The sequence below is a fragment of the Chrysemys picta genome, chromosome 1 (assembly GCF_011386835.1).
Source record: "Chrysemys picta bellii isolate R12L10 chromosome 1, ASM1138683v2, whole genome shotgun sequence".
Classification (NCBI taxonomy): domain Eukaryota; kingdom Metazoa; phylum Chordata; order Testudines; family Emydidae; genus Chrysemys; species Chrysemys picta.
The window spans coordinates 325687624-325703928 of record NC_088791.1 but is presented as its reverse complement, the minus strand read 5'-3'; the positions used below and the strand labels follow the sequence as shown (position 1 = coordinate 325703928).

The 16305-nt window shown below is 51.8% G+C and overlaps 1 protein-coding gene across 1 annotated transcript; it reads right to left on the bottom strand.

Annotated features, from left to right (window-relative positions):
• Positions 1 to 314: 314 nt before the first annotated feature.
• Positions 315 to 7571, bottom strand: LOC135980928 (uncharacterized). Its single transcript, XM_065581556.1, has one exon. It carries the CDS (start codon positions 6251 to 6253, stop codon positions 1001 to 1003), a length of 5253 nt encoding a protein of 1750 aa, XP_065437628.1. The 5' UTR covers positions 6254 to 7571; the 3' UTR covers positions 315 to 1000.
• Positions 7572 to 16305: the final 8734 nt, after the last annotated feature.

The following is a 16305-nucleotide window of genomic DNA, read 5'->3' as shown; positions in this document are numbered from 1 at the left end:
TCTGTGGCAGGGAACATCACAACCAGTGTCTCTGGAATGTCAGGGCAGGTCACAGTCTGCTTCTTGTAGGTCCCAGGCCTCCTTCTCAGGCCCAGGCTGTGCTGCAGAGACACTGCGGGTTGGACACTTGCAAGGGTGGTAGCCACACACCCCCGGGCTTTGAGTGGTGGGACCCTTCTTCCCAGCGTCAGCCCCCCGTAGGGTTAAGGTCCCCCTCCCGGTCTGGCCTGCAAGGGCCCTTGTCTGGGGGTGTCTTTCTGTGCTGGGCCCTTTGCCCAGGTTCCCCCTTGGCTGGCCCCACTTGCTTACCACACCTGGCTCTGTGGCTGCAGCTTTGCTCCCAGCACAGGATTTGCTCTCCCTGGGCTGCGTCTCTGGCTCTGTGGCTGCAGCTCCGCTCCCAGCACAGGATCTGCTCTCCCTGGGCTGCGTCTCTGGCTTTGCGGCTGCACCTTTGCTCCCAGCACAGGATCTGCTCTTCCTGGGCTGCGTCTCTGGCTCTGGATCTGGCACGGTTCTGCTCTCCAGCTCAGCTTGGGCCCCTGCTCTCTCCTTAGCTCGGCCCCACTCAGTCTGACTCAGGCCATTCCAGTTCACACGGAGGACGGGACCCCCTCTGGCCTCCTGACTCTCTGATTAGCCTGCCCGCCCTGTCAATCAGGCTGATCTGGAGCATTGGCCTCTCCCCATTGCCCCTGGGGACTGTCAGTCTCAGGCTCCTGATTTGCCATCGACCCTTCCCCTTTCAGTGCTGGGAGCTAGCAACCAAAACACCCCACTGGATGTTAGTAAGGGGGCAACAGTCCCCTTACATTCCCCCTTGCTAAAATACTGCCACATCCACAATATTTACACCGGTACATTTGGGCCCCATGGTAACAACATATACCCATGTCATTGTATATCAACAACCCATTAACAATTATTAAAAGAACATTTAACATATTTAACATTCCACATCTACTTCTTAATACCATACATAACAATATTTATTAAAACACTACATAGAACCAATAACATAATTATCTTTAAGTCTAACAGGAAGTATGCCCTTATTAGCCCTCTGGGACCTTCTTAAGACTGGCGGTTCGTTACCCATATTTTTTATTTTTCTATCCTTGGGTAATACTGGGTCAGTTTGAAGGATCTGGCCATTCTTGTTAGGGTTTGGGTTTGCCCCACTCTGTCCCCCTCTGTATTCGGTTTGTGGGACTAGAACCATTTCCCAATTGGTTTCAGCCTCCTCGGGGTGTACTGATCTACGCCTCCTATGGTCCCTGTCTGGACTAAGGGTGCAATGTTTCAACTGGTCCCTATGTACTACTCTCTCAGGACCTCCTCGTTCAGGCCGGATGGTGTAAACTGGTAGCTCAGGATTGTTGTGAGCGACTACAATGTGGGGATTTGACTCCCATTTGTCCTGTATTTTATTACGCCCCCGGTGTCTATGGTTACGAACTAGTACACGGTCACCAGGCCTGATGAGAGCCCCACTGGACTTGCGATCATAAGTCCTTTTCCTACTCCGGGCTGTGTCTTTAGTTGTATTGAGAGCAACGTCACAGGCTATCTTCAGCCTGTCATGGTGACCTTTGACCCAGTCATCCAAATTGGTCACCTCATCCTCCTCAGGGCCCTCTTTGTCCAGAATATCCAATGGCAACCTGGGATCCCTCCCAAACATGAGATAAAAAGGAGCGTAACCTGTCGACGAATGGACATGGCTGTTATAGGCCAACACCAGCTCAGGAAGATGTTCCTGCCAGGCTCGCTTCTTTTCTGGCGGGAGCGTTTTTAGCATGTCATGCATTGTCCGGTTAAATCTCTCGCACTGAGCATTTCCTTGCGGGTGATAGGGTGTTGTTCGGCTTTTGGCTATGCCATACAATTTACACAATTCAGATATCACCTTTGATTCAAAATTCCTCCCCTGATCCGAGTGTAACCGTGCCGGACAACCATAGTACACAAACCAGTGTTTTATGAGGGCTTCAGCCGTTGTCCGCGCTGTCTGGTTTCTAGTTGGAACTGCAACAGTGAATCGGGTGAACATGTCCGTGAGAACCAGTATGTTCTCATACCCCTCTGAAGATCTCTCTAGCCGTGTGTAATCCATCGCTAGGACCTCCATTGGGGCAGTCACATTAGTACAGGTCAAAGGGGCTCGGTTGGGAGGAAACACATCCTTGGCTAAGGCACACCGTTTGCACTGACGGATCCACACTTGCACGTCGCTACCCATCGTGGGCCAGTAATAGTTTCTCCTCATTACCTCCAGAGTGCTCCTGTCTCCAAAATGCCCCCCATGATCATGCCTGGCTTCATAAACTTGACGGCGGAGTGACACAGGCACCACTAACTGCCACACTTCTTCACCATCTCGGGGATGATATGTTACCCGGAACAGCACTCCACGATGTAATTTAAGTCGTTCCCACTGTCTGGCTAGCTTCTTAGACTGGGGGTATTTGGCCCCAAATCTTCGGTCTGGCCTCGTTTGGCTCATGACTGCCACTAAGACAGGTCCAACATCACCTTCTCGTTGCAGAGTTTGAATCTCCTCCCATGAGTACCCCGAGATTATTGCGCTCTCCCCTCTTACCAGGTTTTGTACTGCATCCTTTACCGTCACTTCGTCCTCGGGCTTTGGATTCTTTAGCCACAAACACGTACGCACGACATCTGCAGGAATGACTAGGAAGTCTTTCTCCAGATCCTCGCCCTCTTCTGACTCCTCCTCCAGAGGCAATCTAGACAGGGTGTCAGCATTGATGTTCTGCCTTCCAGGTTTATACTGTACTTCAAAAGTGAACTTAGCGAGTTGGGCCACCCAGCGGTGTTCAATTGCACCTAAGTTAGCCGTTGCCAGGTATCGGAGTGGATTGTGGTCTGAGATTACCGTGAATTTAGAGTACACTAAATAATTCTTAAATTTTTCAGTGATAGCCCACTTCAAGGCCAACAGTTCTAGTTTAAAAGCACTGTAGTTTTTGTCATTTCTTTCTGACCTCCTCAGCCCTCGGCTCGCATATGCGATCACACGCTCGGCCCCCTCTTGCTTCTGGCTGAGCACCGCACCTAGGCCGTGCAGGCTCCCGTCTGTTGTCACTATAAATGGCAGGCTAAAGTCAGGATATGCAAGCACAGGTGGTGACATCAGCCGATGTCTTAATTTGTCAAAAGCTGTCTGACAGGCATCATCCCACACAAAACATTGGTCCCTTCCCTTCCTTTGGGCAGGCTGGCCCACTAGTCCATATAGTGGTGCAGCAATGTGTGCAAACTTTGGAACAAATAGTCTGTAATAGCTCATGAAACCTAGAGCCTGCCGCACTTGCTTGGCATTCTTGGGGACCGGCCAATTTTCCAGCGCCCTGGTCTTCTCTTCATCTACCTGGATTCCATTCTTTGAAATCACATGGCCCAAGAATTTGACTTTTTCACGTAGGAGGCAGCACTTACTTGGCTTCAGCTTCAATCCATGTTCCTTCAATCGTGTGAAAACCAAGTCCAATTTTTCCATATGACTCTCAAAATCCTTGGAAAACACAATAACATCGTCCAGGTATATCAGCAAAGTGTCTAAGATATAGTCTCCTAACACCCCCTCCATTAGTCTCTGGAACGTAGCAGGTGCATTACACAAGCCGAATGGCATACGTGTCCATTCAAACAGCCCAAACGGAGTCGTCACTGCTGTCTTTTCCCGGTCTCGTTCTTCCACTGCAACCTGGAAATAACCAGAAGTTAAATCGAGGGTTGAAAACACTCTTGCACTTCCTAATGCATCCAGTGACTCTTCCACCCGGGGTAGCGGGTAGGCATCCTTGTGCGTTACCTCATTCAGTTTCCTGTAGTCACAGCAAAATCGCACCCCACCATCTTTTTTTATTACAATCACTGCGGGTGATGCCCACGGACTGTGGCTTTCTTTAAGGACACCTTGAGTCACTAGGTCCAGAATGTGTTTTTTTACCTCCTGGAACACTCGTGGTGAGATCCGCCGGTGTCTCTGTTTTATCGGGACAGCATCTCCAGTGGCTATTTGGTGTGTCACTGTGGTGGTGTAACCAAAGTCCCGCTCATCCCTGGAAAAGACCTCTTGATGTTTCTCCAGTAGTGCCCGCAAACGGCCAACCTGTGTAGGGGTTAGCTGTTGGAGGTCCACTTGGACTGGAATGGGTAGCTCTCCATCAGGTGCCACTTGCGATGTGGTAACCTGTGTGCCTTTTTTTACTTCTGTCACCCGCAGCTCATCCCCATTTTCTTCCAAGGCCACCCCCAATGGGGGCACCACTCCTTCAGGACGGTGTACCTCTGCCACTCTGGTTCGGGGGTACAATTTTATGGCCTTCTTACTTGAGTTTAACAGCCTGACTGGCACTTTTCCTTTGCTGGCATTAGCAAGTACATTTGCAACCAGGAGCCCATTAGGGAGACTGGCCCCAGGTGTTGGCTCGACAAGCACTCTGTATCCGTCAAAGTCGCTTGGCACCCGGCAGCGCCCATCAATAATCTTCTCACTCCAGGGAGGTATAACCACCTTCTGTCTCCCTGCCACCTTAACATAGCCAATTTGTCCCGTTGGACCCGGGAAACGTCCATGTCTCTCCACTTGGGCTAGTACCCGCTTCAGTGTAGCGTCCTTCCTAGGCTGCCCGTGACGGTTCATCTCCCGGGTTCCTTCTCCTACCAACAGTAATTCTTTCAGCTCTCTTATAATATTCATCCCGAGAATTCCCGGTACTCTGTTCTCCATTAAAGTCTTTCCTGAAGCTGTGTCCTTTAGGATAAAAATGCATTTCCCAGGGATTGTTCGACCCATGTACCCTAAATCAGCTTCAAGACACCCCACCACAGGGATGGCAAGTCCATTAGCTGCCGTTAGCTGTACAAATCGGGTATTATGCATGGTCAGATCTCTCTTTTTTAAGTAGTTTCGGAAATATGATTCAGAAATAGTGGTGACTTCTGAGCCAGTGTCTATCAAACAGCGGGTTCTCACCCCTGCTATGGTTATATCCACTGTCAAGCAGTCCCCGAAAGCTCGGCCACAGAAGTCGTTGAATACACTAACATCATCAGGGTCCTTTTCCTTGCTGCTGACACACTGCCCTTTTCCTAGGGACAGCCGTAGAAACCCTTCAGTCCCCACTTGGCCTTCTGATGGTTGGCTGCTTGCTCCCGGTGCCTTTTGAATTTCAGGCGCCTGGGACTCCAGTCTCCTTCTCAGTGTACAATCTCGGCTAGTATGTCCTGGCCTTTCGCAAGTATAACAAATGTATCTTCCCAGCTCGTCCTTCAGTGGAGATCTTCGGGATCCTGGGGCCCTTGGATATCTTGGCATATTAGTGGGAGGTTTTTCTTTCATCACCTCAGTCATCACTTTCAGCATCTCCCCCTGCTGGACCGCCAGTTTTTGGACAGCTTCACTCAAGCTTTCCAATGTTAGCTGTGTTTGGGGCGGGGCCTTTTCCCCAGCAGCTGCATTCACAAGGCCGCCACTTCGTGTACGGGGGTTAGTCTTTGCTGTCTCTGCCACAGGAACTTCCTCTTCTTCTGACCACATAATAGCAGCCTGCATGAGTTCATGGAACTTCTTACTGGGCTCTTCCTTAAACCTCCTTTTCATTTCACGGCGGAGGGAATCATCCTGGAGCCCCAGCACTAACTGCTCTTTCAGAACCGTATCTGGGTCTGGAACTCGCTGAGGGTCTCGCCGCTCCACTCTGCTCATTTTCTCCTGGAGGTCATATGCATATGCCCGGATAGTTTCACCGGGCTCCTGCTTTCTCTCAAAGAACTCCTTTAGTCGGGTTCCAATAGGTACCTTGTCCCCATACACTTCTAGGAGGAGTTCAAATATCTTTTCCACATTTTTTTTGTCTGCCACTGCCATGAACTTTACTGTGGCCTTGGCCTGGCCCTTGAGGTGCTCCTCTATGAAGTCCACATGATCTTCTTCAGGTACTCTTAGCACACGCAGAGCCGCCTTCACAGACTTGACCCACTCCTCTACTGTAATGTCTCCTGGTCTAGTCGGGAAGCCACCAAACTCCGTGACCTTCCGCTCCCGTGGGACATAAATAGTAGGGGGTTTCTTAGCTTCTGCTGTCTGTTGGTCTATTACTGCCTTGGCCAGCGATAAGGCTTCTCTCTGTTCAGTTCTAGCTTGCCGTAATGCCTCCGCTTGGTCTGATAATCTGCGCTGAAGTTCAGCAAACTGGGTTCGTAGTTCTTCAATTCCAGCCATGGTAGGGTGCTCAACTAGGCCCGGACCATGCTACTAGAACTTAACCAGAAAACCAATGGGATGGACCCTGTGGATAGGATCCTGTTCGTGACGCCAATTATGTAAGCGGGGGAATGGTCCCGCTATTGTGGGGAACTTTCCTGACTTCTGCACTACCCCAGTGAAGTGGGCTAGCGAAAGGATCTGAGTCCCCGCTGCCACTTCCTTTACCCAGAGGCCTCCCTGCCCTTGATGGCTCCCCTTCCACTCTCCTGTCTGGCTGAGTCCTCGTAACCCCAACAAGGCTGGGCCCAGGATTCCTGGGGGGCTCGACCCCCAACCCTGCTGTGGTCACCTAGGACAGGGGCTAGGGTGTCCCCACTCCGGGGTACTTTCTTTACACTGGGCACCTCCCTGACCCACTGATTATTCCATACAATTTAAAACAAATACAAGTTGTTTAATTAACAATTAATCTAAAGAAAAGAACAAGGAAAAATGGGAAAGGTTAAAGGAAAACACATCACCCTGCTCTGTGGCAGGGAACATCACAACCAGTGTCTCTGGAATGTCAGGGCAGGTCACAGTCTGCTTCTTGTAGGTCCCAGGCCTCCTTCTCAGGCCCAGGCTGTGCTGCAGAGACACTGCGGGTTGGACACTTGCAAGGGTGGTAGCCACACACCCCCGGGCTTTGAGTGGTGGGACCCTTCTTCCCAGCGTCAGCCCCCCGTAGGGTTAAGGTCCCCCTCCCGGTCTGGCCTGCAAGGGCCCTTGTCTGGGGGTGTCTTTCTGTGCTGGGCCCTTTGCCCAGGTTCCCCCTTGGCTGGCCCCACTTGCTTACCACACCTGGCTCTGTGGCTGCAGCTTTGCTCCCAGCACAGGATTTGCTCTCCCTGGGCTGCGTCTCTGGCTCTGTGGCTGCAGCTCCGCTCCCAGCACAGGATCTGCTCTCCCTGGGCTGCGTCTCTGGCTTTGCGGCTGCACCTTTGCTCCCAGCACAGGATCTGCTCTCCCTGGGCTGCGTCTCTGGCTCTGGATCTGGCACGGTTCTGCTCTCCAGCTCAGCTTGGGCCCCTGCTCTCTCCTTAGCTCGGCCCCACTCAGTCTGACTCAGGCCATTCCAGTTCACACGGAGGACGGGACCCCCTCTGGCCTCCTGACTCTCTGATTAGCCTGCCCGCCCTGTCAATCAGGCTGATCTGGAGCATTGGCCTCTCCCCATTGCCCCTGGGGACTGTCAGTCTCAGGCTCCTGATTTGCCATCGACCCTTCCCCTTTCAGTGCTGGGAGCTAGCAACCAAAACACCCCACTGGATGTTAGTAAGGGGGCAACAGTCCCCTTACACATAAATAAACTGTCCTGGAATTTCAGAACACCAGATTTTTAAACCTTTTTCTAAAAACAGATGTCAGTGTCAGAATAGCCTAATTGTCCTGAAATGCATTTCAAACACAATAAAAAGGAGAAGTGTAACTAATAAATGTGACAGTTATGGTGTTTATGGATAAATGTACTTAAGATGACTGGGAGGAAGGCAAGAATGTAGAATACTTTGCTGCTGCAGCACTTACATGATTTTCACAAGGCATATTTATTTACAAGTGTCACTTCTCACCAGTTGGCTATGTTAGTTTCTTACCACTGAGATTTATATGAAAATGCAAATTCTGACCAGCAGTGTTATGAACTGATAAGCACATCCAATTTAGCTGCTCTTAGAGCATTAAATGAAATTAACAGCCCCATTTCATCTCATTTTGGTATGGTTATTATAAACGACACTTTCCTTCCATGAAATGGGGTTATATTGACTAAAGCTGTTTCTTTGTTCGTTTCTGCTGTAAGGTAGCCTCTGGGCTTAACTAATGTTGTACATTAGATATGTATATTTGGGCTAAGGAGGCTAGGAATTTGTGTGTGATAGTACAGCAAACTTCTACTGATCTTTTAAATCTGGTTCTGAAATCACTTGGATTACACTCTTACCTGCTTATCAGTGTAAAGTACTCAAGTGTGCCCTGCTAGTATAGGGCTGGATGGTGGGGGCCTTGTATGTTCTAGCCACTGCCCATAACTTGAGCTCTGCAAATGGACAGCATGCATTTCCCTGAGGTCCATGCTCTACCACATGTCTAGGTGGGTGTGATCAACCCCCAAGCTTGCAGACTGCACCTCCTCATGGCCATAGTGGGGTGCACACAAAGAGGAAATCCTGTCCAAGTTGCTGCCTGGGTTCCCAGCACCCTTTTTTCTCCTATAAAGTCACTTGCTCAACACACCATGTGCTTTTGCCATCCAAGTTTTAGATGCTAATTGTAAGTAGTAGGGATGGATCATGACCACAGGATAGCTAAAAGGCCCATGGATTTGTAATTAGCCATAAGTAGGAATAATGGGCAAAGGGATGGGGCCTTGTGACACACAGACACCTCACACCAGCAGACAAGGGGTTAAGGAGTACCTATGGGCCCGCCTAGCCCCACCCCACTATACCAGCAACCAGTGCCAAGCCAGGAGGGGAAATAAGAAGAAAGAGCTGGCTCAGTTCAGGGCTGACTGGCCAACAAGGTGGATGGAGGTGTGTCTGAAGGGAGCTTTGTCTGCAGAGTGATATGCCTGCTAGCCAGCCTGTGGAGAGGAGCATTTTAGAACCTACGAAGCAAGTGATGCACAAGTAAGAGAGAGTTTGGGAACAAAGGAAATGGTAGGGATACCCCACAGGAAGACTGGTGAATGGTTTGGAACTGAGCTGGATTTGCTCTTGTTCTAAAAGATTTGAGGCTATGTTACCCAGGGGTTTCTGAACCCAAAGCAGTGGTAACTTAACTGCAGGGCTGGCTCTAGGTTTTTTGCCGTCCCAAGCAAAAAAATTTTTGGCTGCCCCCCCCCAAGCCTGCCCCCCCTACCCGCACCCTATGCCACCCCAGCACTGGGCTCCCCCCCCAAACGTGGGATCCGCTACCAGCACACGGCGGCCAAGCCCTGGCCCAGCCGTGACTTTGTCCCTATATGGGTGGAGCTGCTGGGTGGCGCGGAGTGGGAGTACTTCCAGGTCGCGGTGCGGCTGTGGGGCGGCGCGGAGAACACGGCCCCCTCCCTGGGCTTTGCGGCGCTGCTGGTGGCCAAGGTGGATCAGTTTGTGCTCACCGCCCTCACCCCTGACATGCTGGCAGCCGAGGACCTGGAGAGCCCCCCGGACCTGCTGCTCTTCAGCCTCACCGCGCCCTGGCCCAGCCCCGGCGGGCGGGAAGGTGAGGATCTCTGGCTGCGGGGCTACCTGCTCAGCACCGTACGAGCCCAGCCGGCCGCTCACCTCTTCACATACTCCGGGAGCCCCTCTCGCTGCCACCTGGGCTTGGCACCCCGCTTCCCTCCCTCCCCGGCTCCTCACACACTCTGGGCAGGGCTGCCCAGAGAATTCAGGGAGCCTGGGGCAAAGCAATTTCGGGGGCCCCTTCCATAAAAAAAAGTTGCAGTACTATAGTAACATGCATTTGGAAATGTAAAAAATAACTAGTGAAGTAGATTCAAAAATTAATTTGTAATAATTTGAAAATACACTAAATACATTATTTAAAAACATTAAATGCTTTAATGGTATGTATACATTTGCAATTACATAATGGGCTGTCGCTGGGTGATGGTGATGGTTGGTGCCAATGGGCTGTCGTTGCCTGGGTGTGGTGCTGCTATTGCCCAGGGCTGGGTGGGGAGCTGGGCTCTGGGTTGGGGGGTACCTGGCTCACAGGGGCTGGGCTCAGGGCTGTGGGGAGATGGGGTCGGGGGGGTGCGGCTCAGAGGGGCTGGGCTTGGCGCTGGGGGTCAGGGCTGTGGGGGGGATGGGGTCGGGGGGTGTTCGGCTCAGAGGGGCTGGGCTCGGCGCTGGGGGTCAGGGTTGTGAGGGATGTTGTCGGGGAGTGCCCAGCTCAGAGGGGCTGGGCTCCGCACTGGGGGTCAGGGCTGTGGGGGGAATGGGGTCGGGGGGGTGTCCGGCTCAGAGGGGCTGGTCTTGGAGCTGGGGGTCAGGGTTGTGGGGGATGGGGTCGGGGGTGTCCGGCTTAGAGGGGCTAGGCTCGGAGCTGGGGGTCAGGGTTGTGGGGGATGGGGTCGGAGGGTGCCCGGCTTAGAGGGGCTGGGCTCGGAGCTGGGGGTCAGGGTTGTGAGGGATGGGGTCGGGGGTGCCCGGCTCAGAGGGGCTGGTCTTGGAGCTGGGGGTCAGGGCTGTGGGGGATGGGCTTGGGGGTGCCCCGGCCCCTTACCATGCCGCTTACCCCTCTCCCAAACATCGCTGCAGCCGCCTGGTGTCTCCAGCGGGGCCCGAGTTCCCGCCGCTCGGCCGCAGCTTGCAGCCCCGCCCCCTTACTGGCTGAGATGCCGGGGGATGGGGAAAGACGGAGGCGGGGGGAGCCTTGGACGTACGCATGGGGGCCCCTGTGGGGCCCGGGGCCTGGGGCAAATTGCCCCATTTGCCCCCCCCGGGTGGCCCTGACTCTGGGAGCCCCCCTCGCCTCCACCACAGCCCGGGCTCGGCTCCAGGGGGCGTCGCTTCTCTCCCTCTGCGCTCCTCACACGCTCCGGGAGCCCCTCTCGCGGCCACCACCGGTGGCTAGAGGGGCTCCCGGAGTGTGTGAGGAGCAGGGGGGGGAAGGGAAGCGGCGCCTGGGATGCAGGGAGGGAGATGGGGTCCTGCTGCCGCGTCTTCTTCCCCCCCCCCCCCCGCACTCCTCACACACTCCGGGAGCCCCTCTAGCCACCGCCGCAGCCCGGGCTGCAGCGGCCGCGAGAGGGCCTCCCGGAGTGTGTGTGGGGGGGGGAAGGGAAGCGGCGCCTGGGATGCAGGGAGGGAGATGGGGTCCTGCTGCCGCTGCCGCGCCGAGTCTCCCCAGGGCAGTGCTGTACAGGGCGCCGCCGGGCTGGGCAGGGGGTGCGGATCCCAGCTCGCGCTGACAGGGCGAGTGGCTGGGCCAGGGCCGGCTCCTGGCAATGCCACCCCAAGCAAAAAAATAAAAAATAAAAATAAAAAAGAGGGGCCGGAGTGCCGCCTCTTAGAATGTGCCGCCCCAAGCATATGCTTGGAGGGCTGGTGCCTAGAGCTGGCCCTGCTTAACTGTTTCTCTCTAGGCAGTGTTGGGAATAAGTCAGTAGGGACACAGCTCCTCCATCTGATAAATGGTTGATGCAAACCAGAGTGCTTTTACTTAAAGCTACTTTTTATTAGGTCTCAAGTGTGCGCGCACACACACACACACACACACACACTATAGCAATAGGTTCAGAGCACCCTAAACATTAGTTATCCACAGTATGAGATTGTTTCAAGTGATCCCCAGCTGGGCTTCCAGGGGCCCTCCAGCTGCTGAGGAGTTTAGGTGTCAATTCCTTGCCCGAAAAAAAGTTTCCTTGGTCTGCTCCAAAGTGTATTCTTTTGCTTAATCTTTTATAGCTAACTTAAACAGAGCACATAACTCAGTGACCGCTAGTGGGTCACTGTAATGGCAAGGCACCCACCTCTTATGAGCACCCTTTCTGGTCAGGTGTGTCTGCAGTCTTTAAACAGGCCCAGCCCTAGAATTGAGCTGTACCCTCCCCCTCTGGGGCTTCCTCACTGGAGGCAATGGCTTCACCCTCTCTGGGCCCTTCTGGCCCTAGCTAGTAGGGTTACCATACATCCAGATTTCCCCGGACATGTCTGGCTTTTTGGGACTCAAATCCCTGTCTGGGGGGAAATCCCAAAAAGCCGAACATGTCCGGGAAAATCCAGCGCCGCTGGGCCGGGGGCTGGCCCGGGGCCGGCGGTGCTGGGCGGCCGGGGGGTGTGCCGGGCCGCCGGGGGCCGGCGGTGCCGGGGGGTGCGCCGGGCGGCCGGGGACCGGCAGTGCCGGGCGGTGCGCTGGGGGCCGGCGGTGCTGGGCCTCCGGGGGGGTGCGCCGGGCCGCCGGGGGCCGGCGGTGCTGGATGGGCCGGGGGTGCTCGGCTGGGGGCCCGGGGGCCGGCAGTGCTGGGCAGGCCGGGGGTGCTCGGGCCCGGGGCCGGCACCCCAGGGCCCGAGCCGACCCAGGCTGCAGCCGCCGGGGGAGCCAGCCTGGGCCGCGCCTCCTCCCCCCACACCCCCCTTACCTGCTTCAGGCTTCCCGCGAATCAAATGTTCGCGGGAAGCAGGGGACGGGGCGGAGACTTTGGGGAGGGGTCGGAGTTGGGGCGGGGCTGGGGCCGGGGCCAGGGCCGGGGCCCCGTGGAGTGTCCTCCATTTGGAGGCACAAAATATGGTAACCCTATAGCTAGGCCACTAAGTACTTCATATCACCTTCTTGGGATTTATTGCTGTCCAATTGTAGGCCACTTCCCCAGTGGCCTATGGGCGGGGGGGGGAGGGGGGGGACAAAAATGGGCTGGCTCTTTCAGTAGAAGGAGATTGCCTAGAGAATCCCATACAAATTCTACAACTCTCCTGCACTCTTCTAAAATGGTTCAGTTCTTCACTGGGACCTCTGAGTTCAGATGGGAACTCAGAGGATCCATCAGCTGTTGCTCTGTCTGCTTAACATCCTCAGGGATCTGTATTATGGCCCTGATACTCTTTGCCTAAGAGCACTGGCTCAGACTCACCTCACCACCATCAAAAGCCTAATCTTGCATGCCTTGTACTCCCAAATCTCTCACTTACTTCAGGGTCAGAACACTAACTCCCTCTCTCCTCTTCAAACAAACATCTGTTTGGTGACTCTTAACAGTCTGGTTATGTCTACACTGCAATCAGGAGGGGTGGTTGTAGCTCATGTAGGCATACCTGAGCTAGTGCTGATCTAGCTAGATCCAAGCAAGCATAACAATAACAGTGTGCTTGTGGCAGCATGGGTTAGTCTCACAAGTCCAACCCCACTCAGGACCCTGGGTATATACTTCAGCTGGTGCCATCCGCCCATGCTGCCATGGCTACAGTGCTACTGTTACTCAAGTTAGCGTTGATCTCCATAGATCAAAGCTAACTCAGGTATACTTATATGAGCTGCATTCACACCTACCCTAAAATCTTATGATGTTACCGGTGAATTACATGTGATTGGTGGAGGGGGAGGCAGGAGAGAAAGCACATTGAGAATAGCTAATGTTTGGAGGTTAGGGCACTCACCTAGAGACAGTCATTCAAGTCCTTACTCCAAATCAGGCACAGCAAGGATTTGAGCACGGGTCTCCCATATTGTGACAGGTTCACCAGGGTGCAACCTGGACTGTAGGACCGCTGAGCCCTCTGTCCCACCAATCTGGGCTGCCTCTCACACTGTGATGCTGATGTCAGGCTACAAACTTCTGGCAGGTACTGCACTTACACAGACATCCACTGGCTGGGACACACCCAACTGAGTTACACAAATGCTCTCCCAGCCACTCATGAACCAACAATAGAGAGGCTCCAGCCAATTCCTCCCAGCTCCCCAGTCTTGCACCCCAGAACTGTACCATCTTGCACTAGCCAGAAGCCTGGCCAGTGTAAGTTCATTACTCAGTCCACCCCTCCCTTGATGCAGAGAGGACACACACTAGCCTTTGTAAACTGAGCTGAGATTTCCCAAGCACTTCAACCAAAACATGCTGTTTTAAGTAAACTATAAAACAGATTTATTAACTACAGAAAGATAGATTTTTAAGTGATTATAAGTAACAGGCATAGAGATCAGAGTTGGTTACTTAAGAAATAAAAATAAATTTGCAGTCTAAGTTCTACAAACTAAACCGAATTTGAATTAAGCAGTGTCTCATCCTGACAAACAGGTCACAGATCTTCAAACACAGACTGGATTCCATTTCTGGCCTGGGCCCACCCATCTCCAGTTCAAAAACCTTTGTTCTCCAGATGTTCCTCCAGCTGTTGAGCTGCGGGACAGGAGAAAGGCCAAGTGATGATGTCACTTCCCCTCTTTTATATTTTCTTCCAGCTTGCTGGAAAGATGTTTGCTGTGATGTGGGGATCAGGCAGTCCCCATTGGTCAAGCAGTCTCCACTGCATAAGTGCTTTCTCTGAGAATTCTCTGGGATAGTGGATTCTTTCTTTGATGGGTGCTGATGAGCCATTGATGACCGTCTGGATATCTATGGCTACTCCATTCTTGTACCTGAAAGGTTGGTTGTGGGTGTTCCCAACCTCACAACATATTTCAGTGACACATACAGCAAGACTTCATAACTTCACATACAGTCCAACAGGATATTAAAGTTCAACAGATCAAGACTTTTAAAATTATGCCTCACAAGGCATACTTTGTACAAAACATATCATATTCATATCACCATGGTGAATATGAGGGTTCTAGGGTGGTACTTTGAGGTACAGAGTGTCACACATATCCTAAATGAATGTCAGAGTATTGTTGGTTCTGGACTCTCTTTGCCATTTTCTGACGAATATTTTGTCAAAGTTCCCCACCAGCTGTGTATACAGCACAAGGAAGCCACCCAAAACACTATTATACATTTCAGCTAAATGCAATAATTGTCTGCTTCAAGGTTAACCAGACATCTTTATGGGAGTGGGATGGGGGAAATAATCAAAACATTCTCACATCGCTGAGATCATGTGACTTACACCATCTTCACTAAAAGGACTAATAATCAGGAAGCTATTCTACTACATCAATACGCTTGACAAGCTAAAAAATAGCTACAAGATTTCATGAATATTTTTGTGCAAATAGCATTTGTTAGTGTCTATACTTCCCCCTGCTGTAGATTCTAAATTAGTGTCTATTCTCCTATTTAGTTAAAATTAAGCTTTTTTTTTGTTTACTTTTGCACCAAATTCTATTTTGGTAGAAAATGCATTACATGCTTCAGAAGGATGTTCCTCACAAAGTCCAGATGGCAACAATAATTTATCTTTAGCTTTAATGATTACATCCCCCAATCTGATATTATAAATCTATTTTCATTCGGTCACAGTAGTTGTAGCAACTCAGTGGAAAAACTACTTGTTATATCTTCATTTAGAAGAATTCAGTAGCTATAGGGATACTGCTATGTTGATAGCTTAACCTAAGAGTTTAGATCAGAGATACCCTGGGAGTGGGGGGTTCAACATGAGGGAACAGGATTTGGGGCAGTTCCCTGGGAGATGGGGTGGGTAGGGGAGAAGATGTCACCCACGCGGCATGGAGTCCATATCCCCTGGAGATCCATGTATCCTGTGTGAGGGGGACTCATTTATACACCTCTACCCCGATATAACGCTGTCCTTGGGAGCCAAAAAAATCTTACCGCGTTATAGGTGAAACCGCATTATATTGAACTTGCTTTGATCCTCTGGAGTGCGCCGTGCCCCCCCCTCTCCCCCCGAGCACTGCTTTACCACATTATATCCAAATTCGTGTTATATCGGGTCATGTTATATCGAGGTAGAGGTGTATATCAGAGAAAGTTATAGCATGATTCCATGACTGGATGTTAAAGCTGGACACATTGCGACTGGAAATAAGGTGTAACCTGGAACACTTTACCAAGGGTTGTGGTAAATTCTCCATCACTGACTAGTTTTAAATCAAGATTGGATGTTTTTATAAGAGCTCTGCTCCAGGAATTATTTTGGGGCAGTTCTATGGCCTGTGTTATACAGAAGGTCACAGTGGATGATGACAATGGTCTTGTCTGACCTTGGAATCTATGAATCAGAGGCAGGTGATGCATGTGCATTTACTATTTGGAAAGTTAAACGTGTTGGATTTAAAATCAAGTTGTAACCTCTATCACTCTCCTACTGGTACATTATGTATGGGACATGAAACAAGCTTTGCTTTTGATTGTTGTAATGTTTGTCTAGCTACAGTATTCTTTTTTTCCCCCCTTGGGATGTATTTAGGTTTGCTCCAGTACACGCTTTAAAGGATAAAACTCATTAATGCTTAGCCCTAGTTGTCAGTCTGAAGCAGCTTGCTCTCAAGGCACTGCGCCTACAAAAAACTTTCCTTCCAGTGAGGAGGGCTAGACACTGCTGCCTTTAGACTCTATCAAGACTACTCTGACTTGACCAGCAGGGTTAATTAGAATATCTCACGGTGCACCCTGCTGTAGAGGCTGAGCGTGC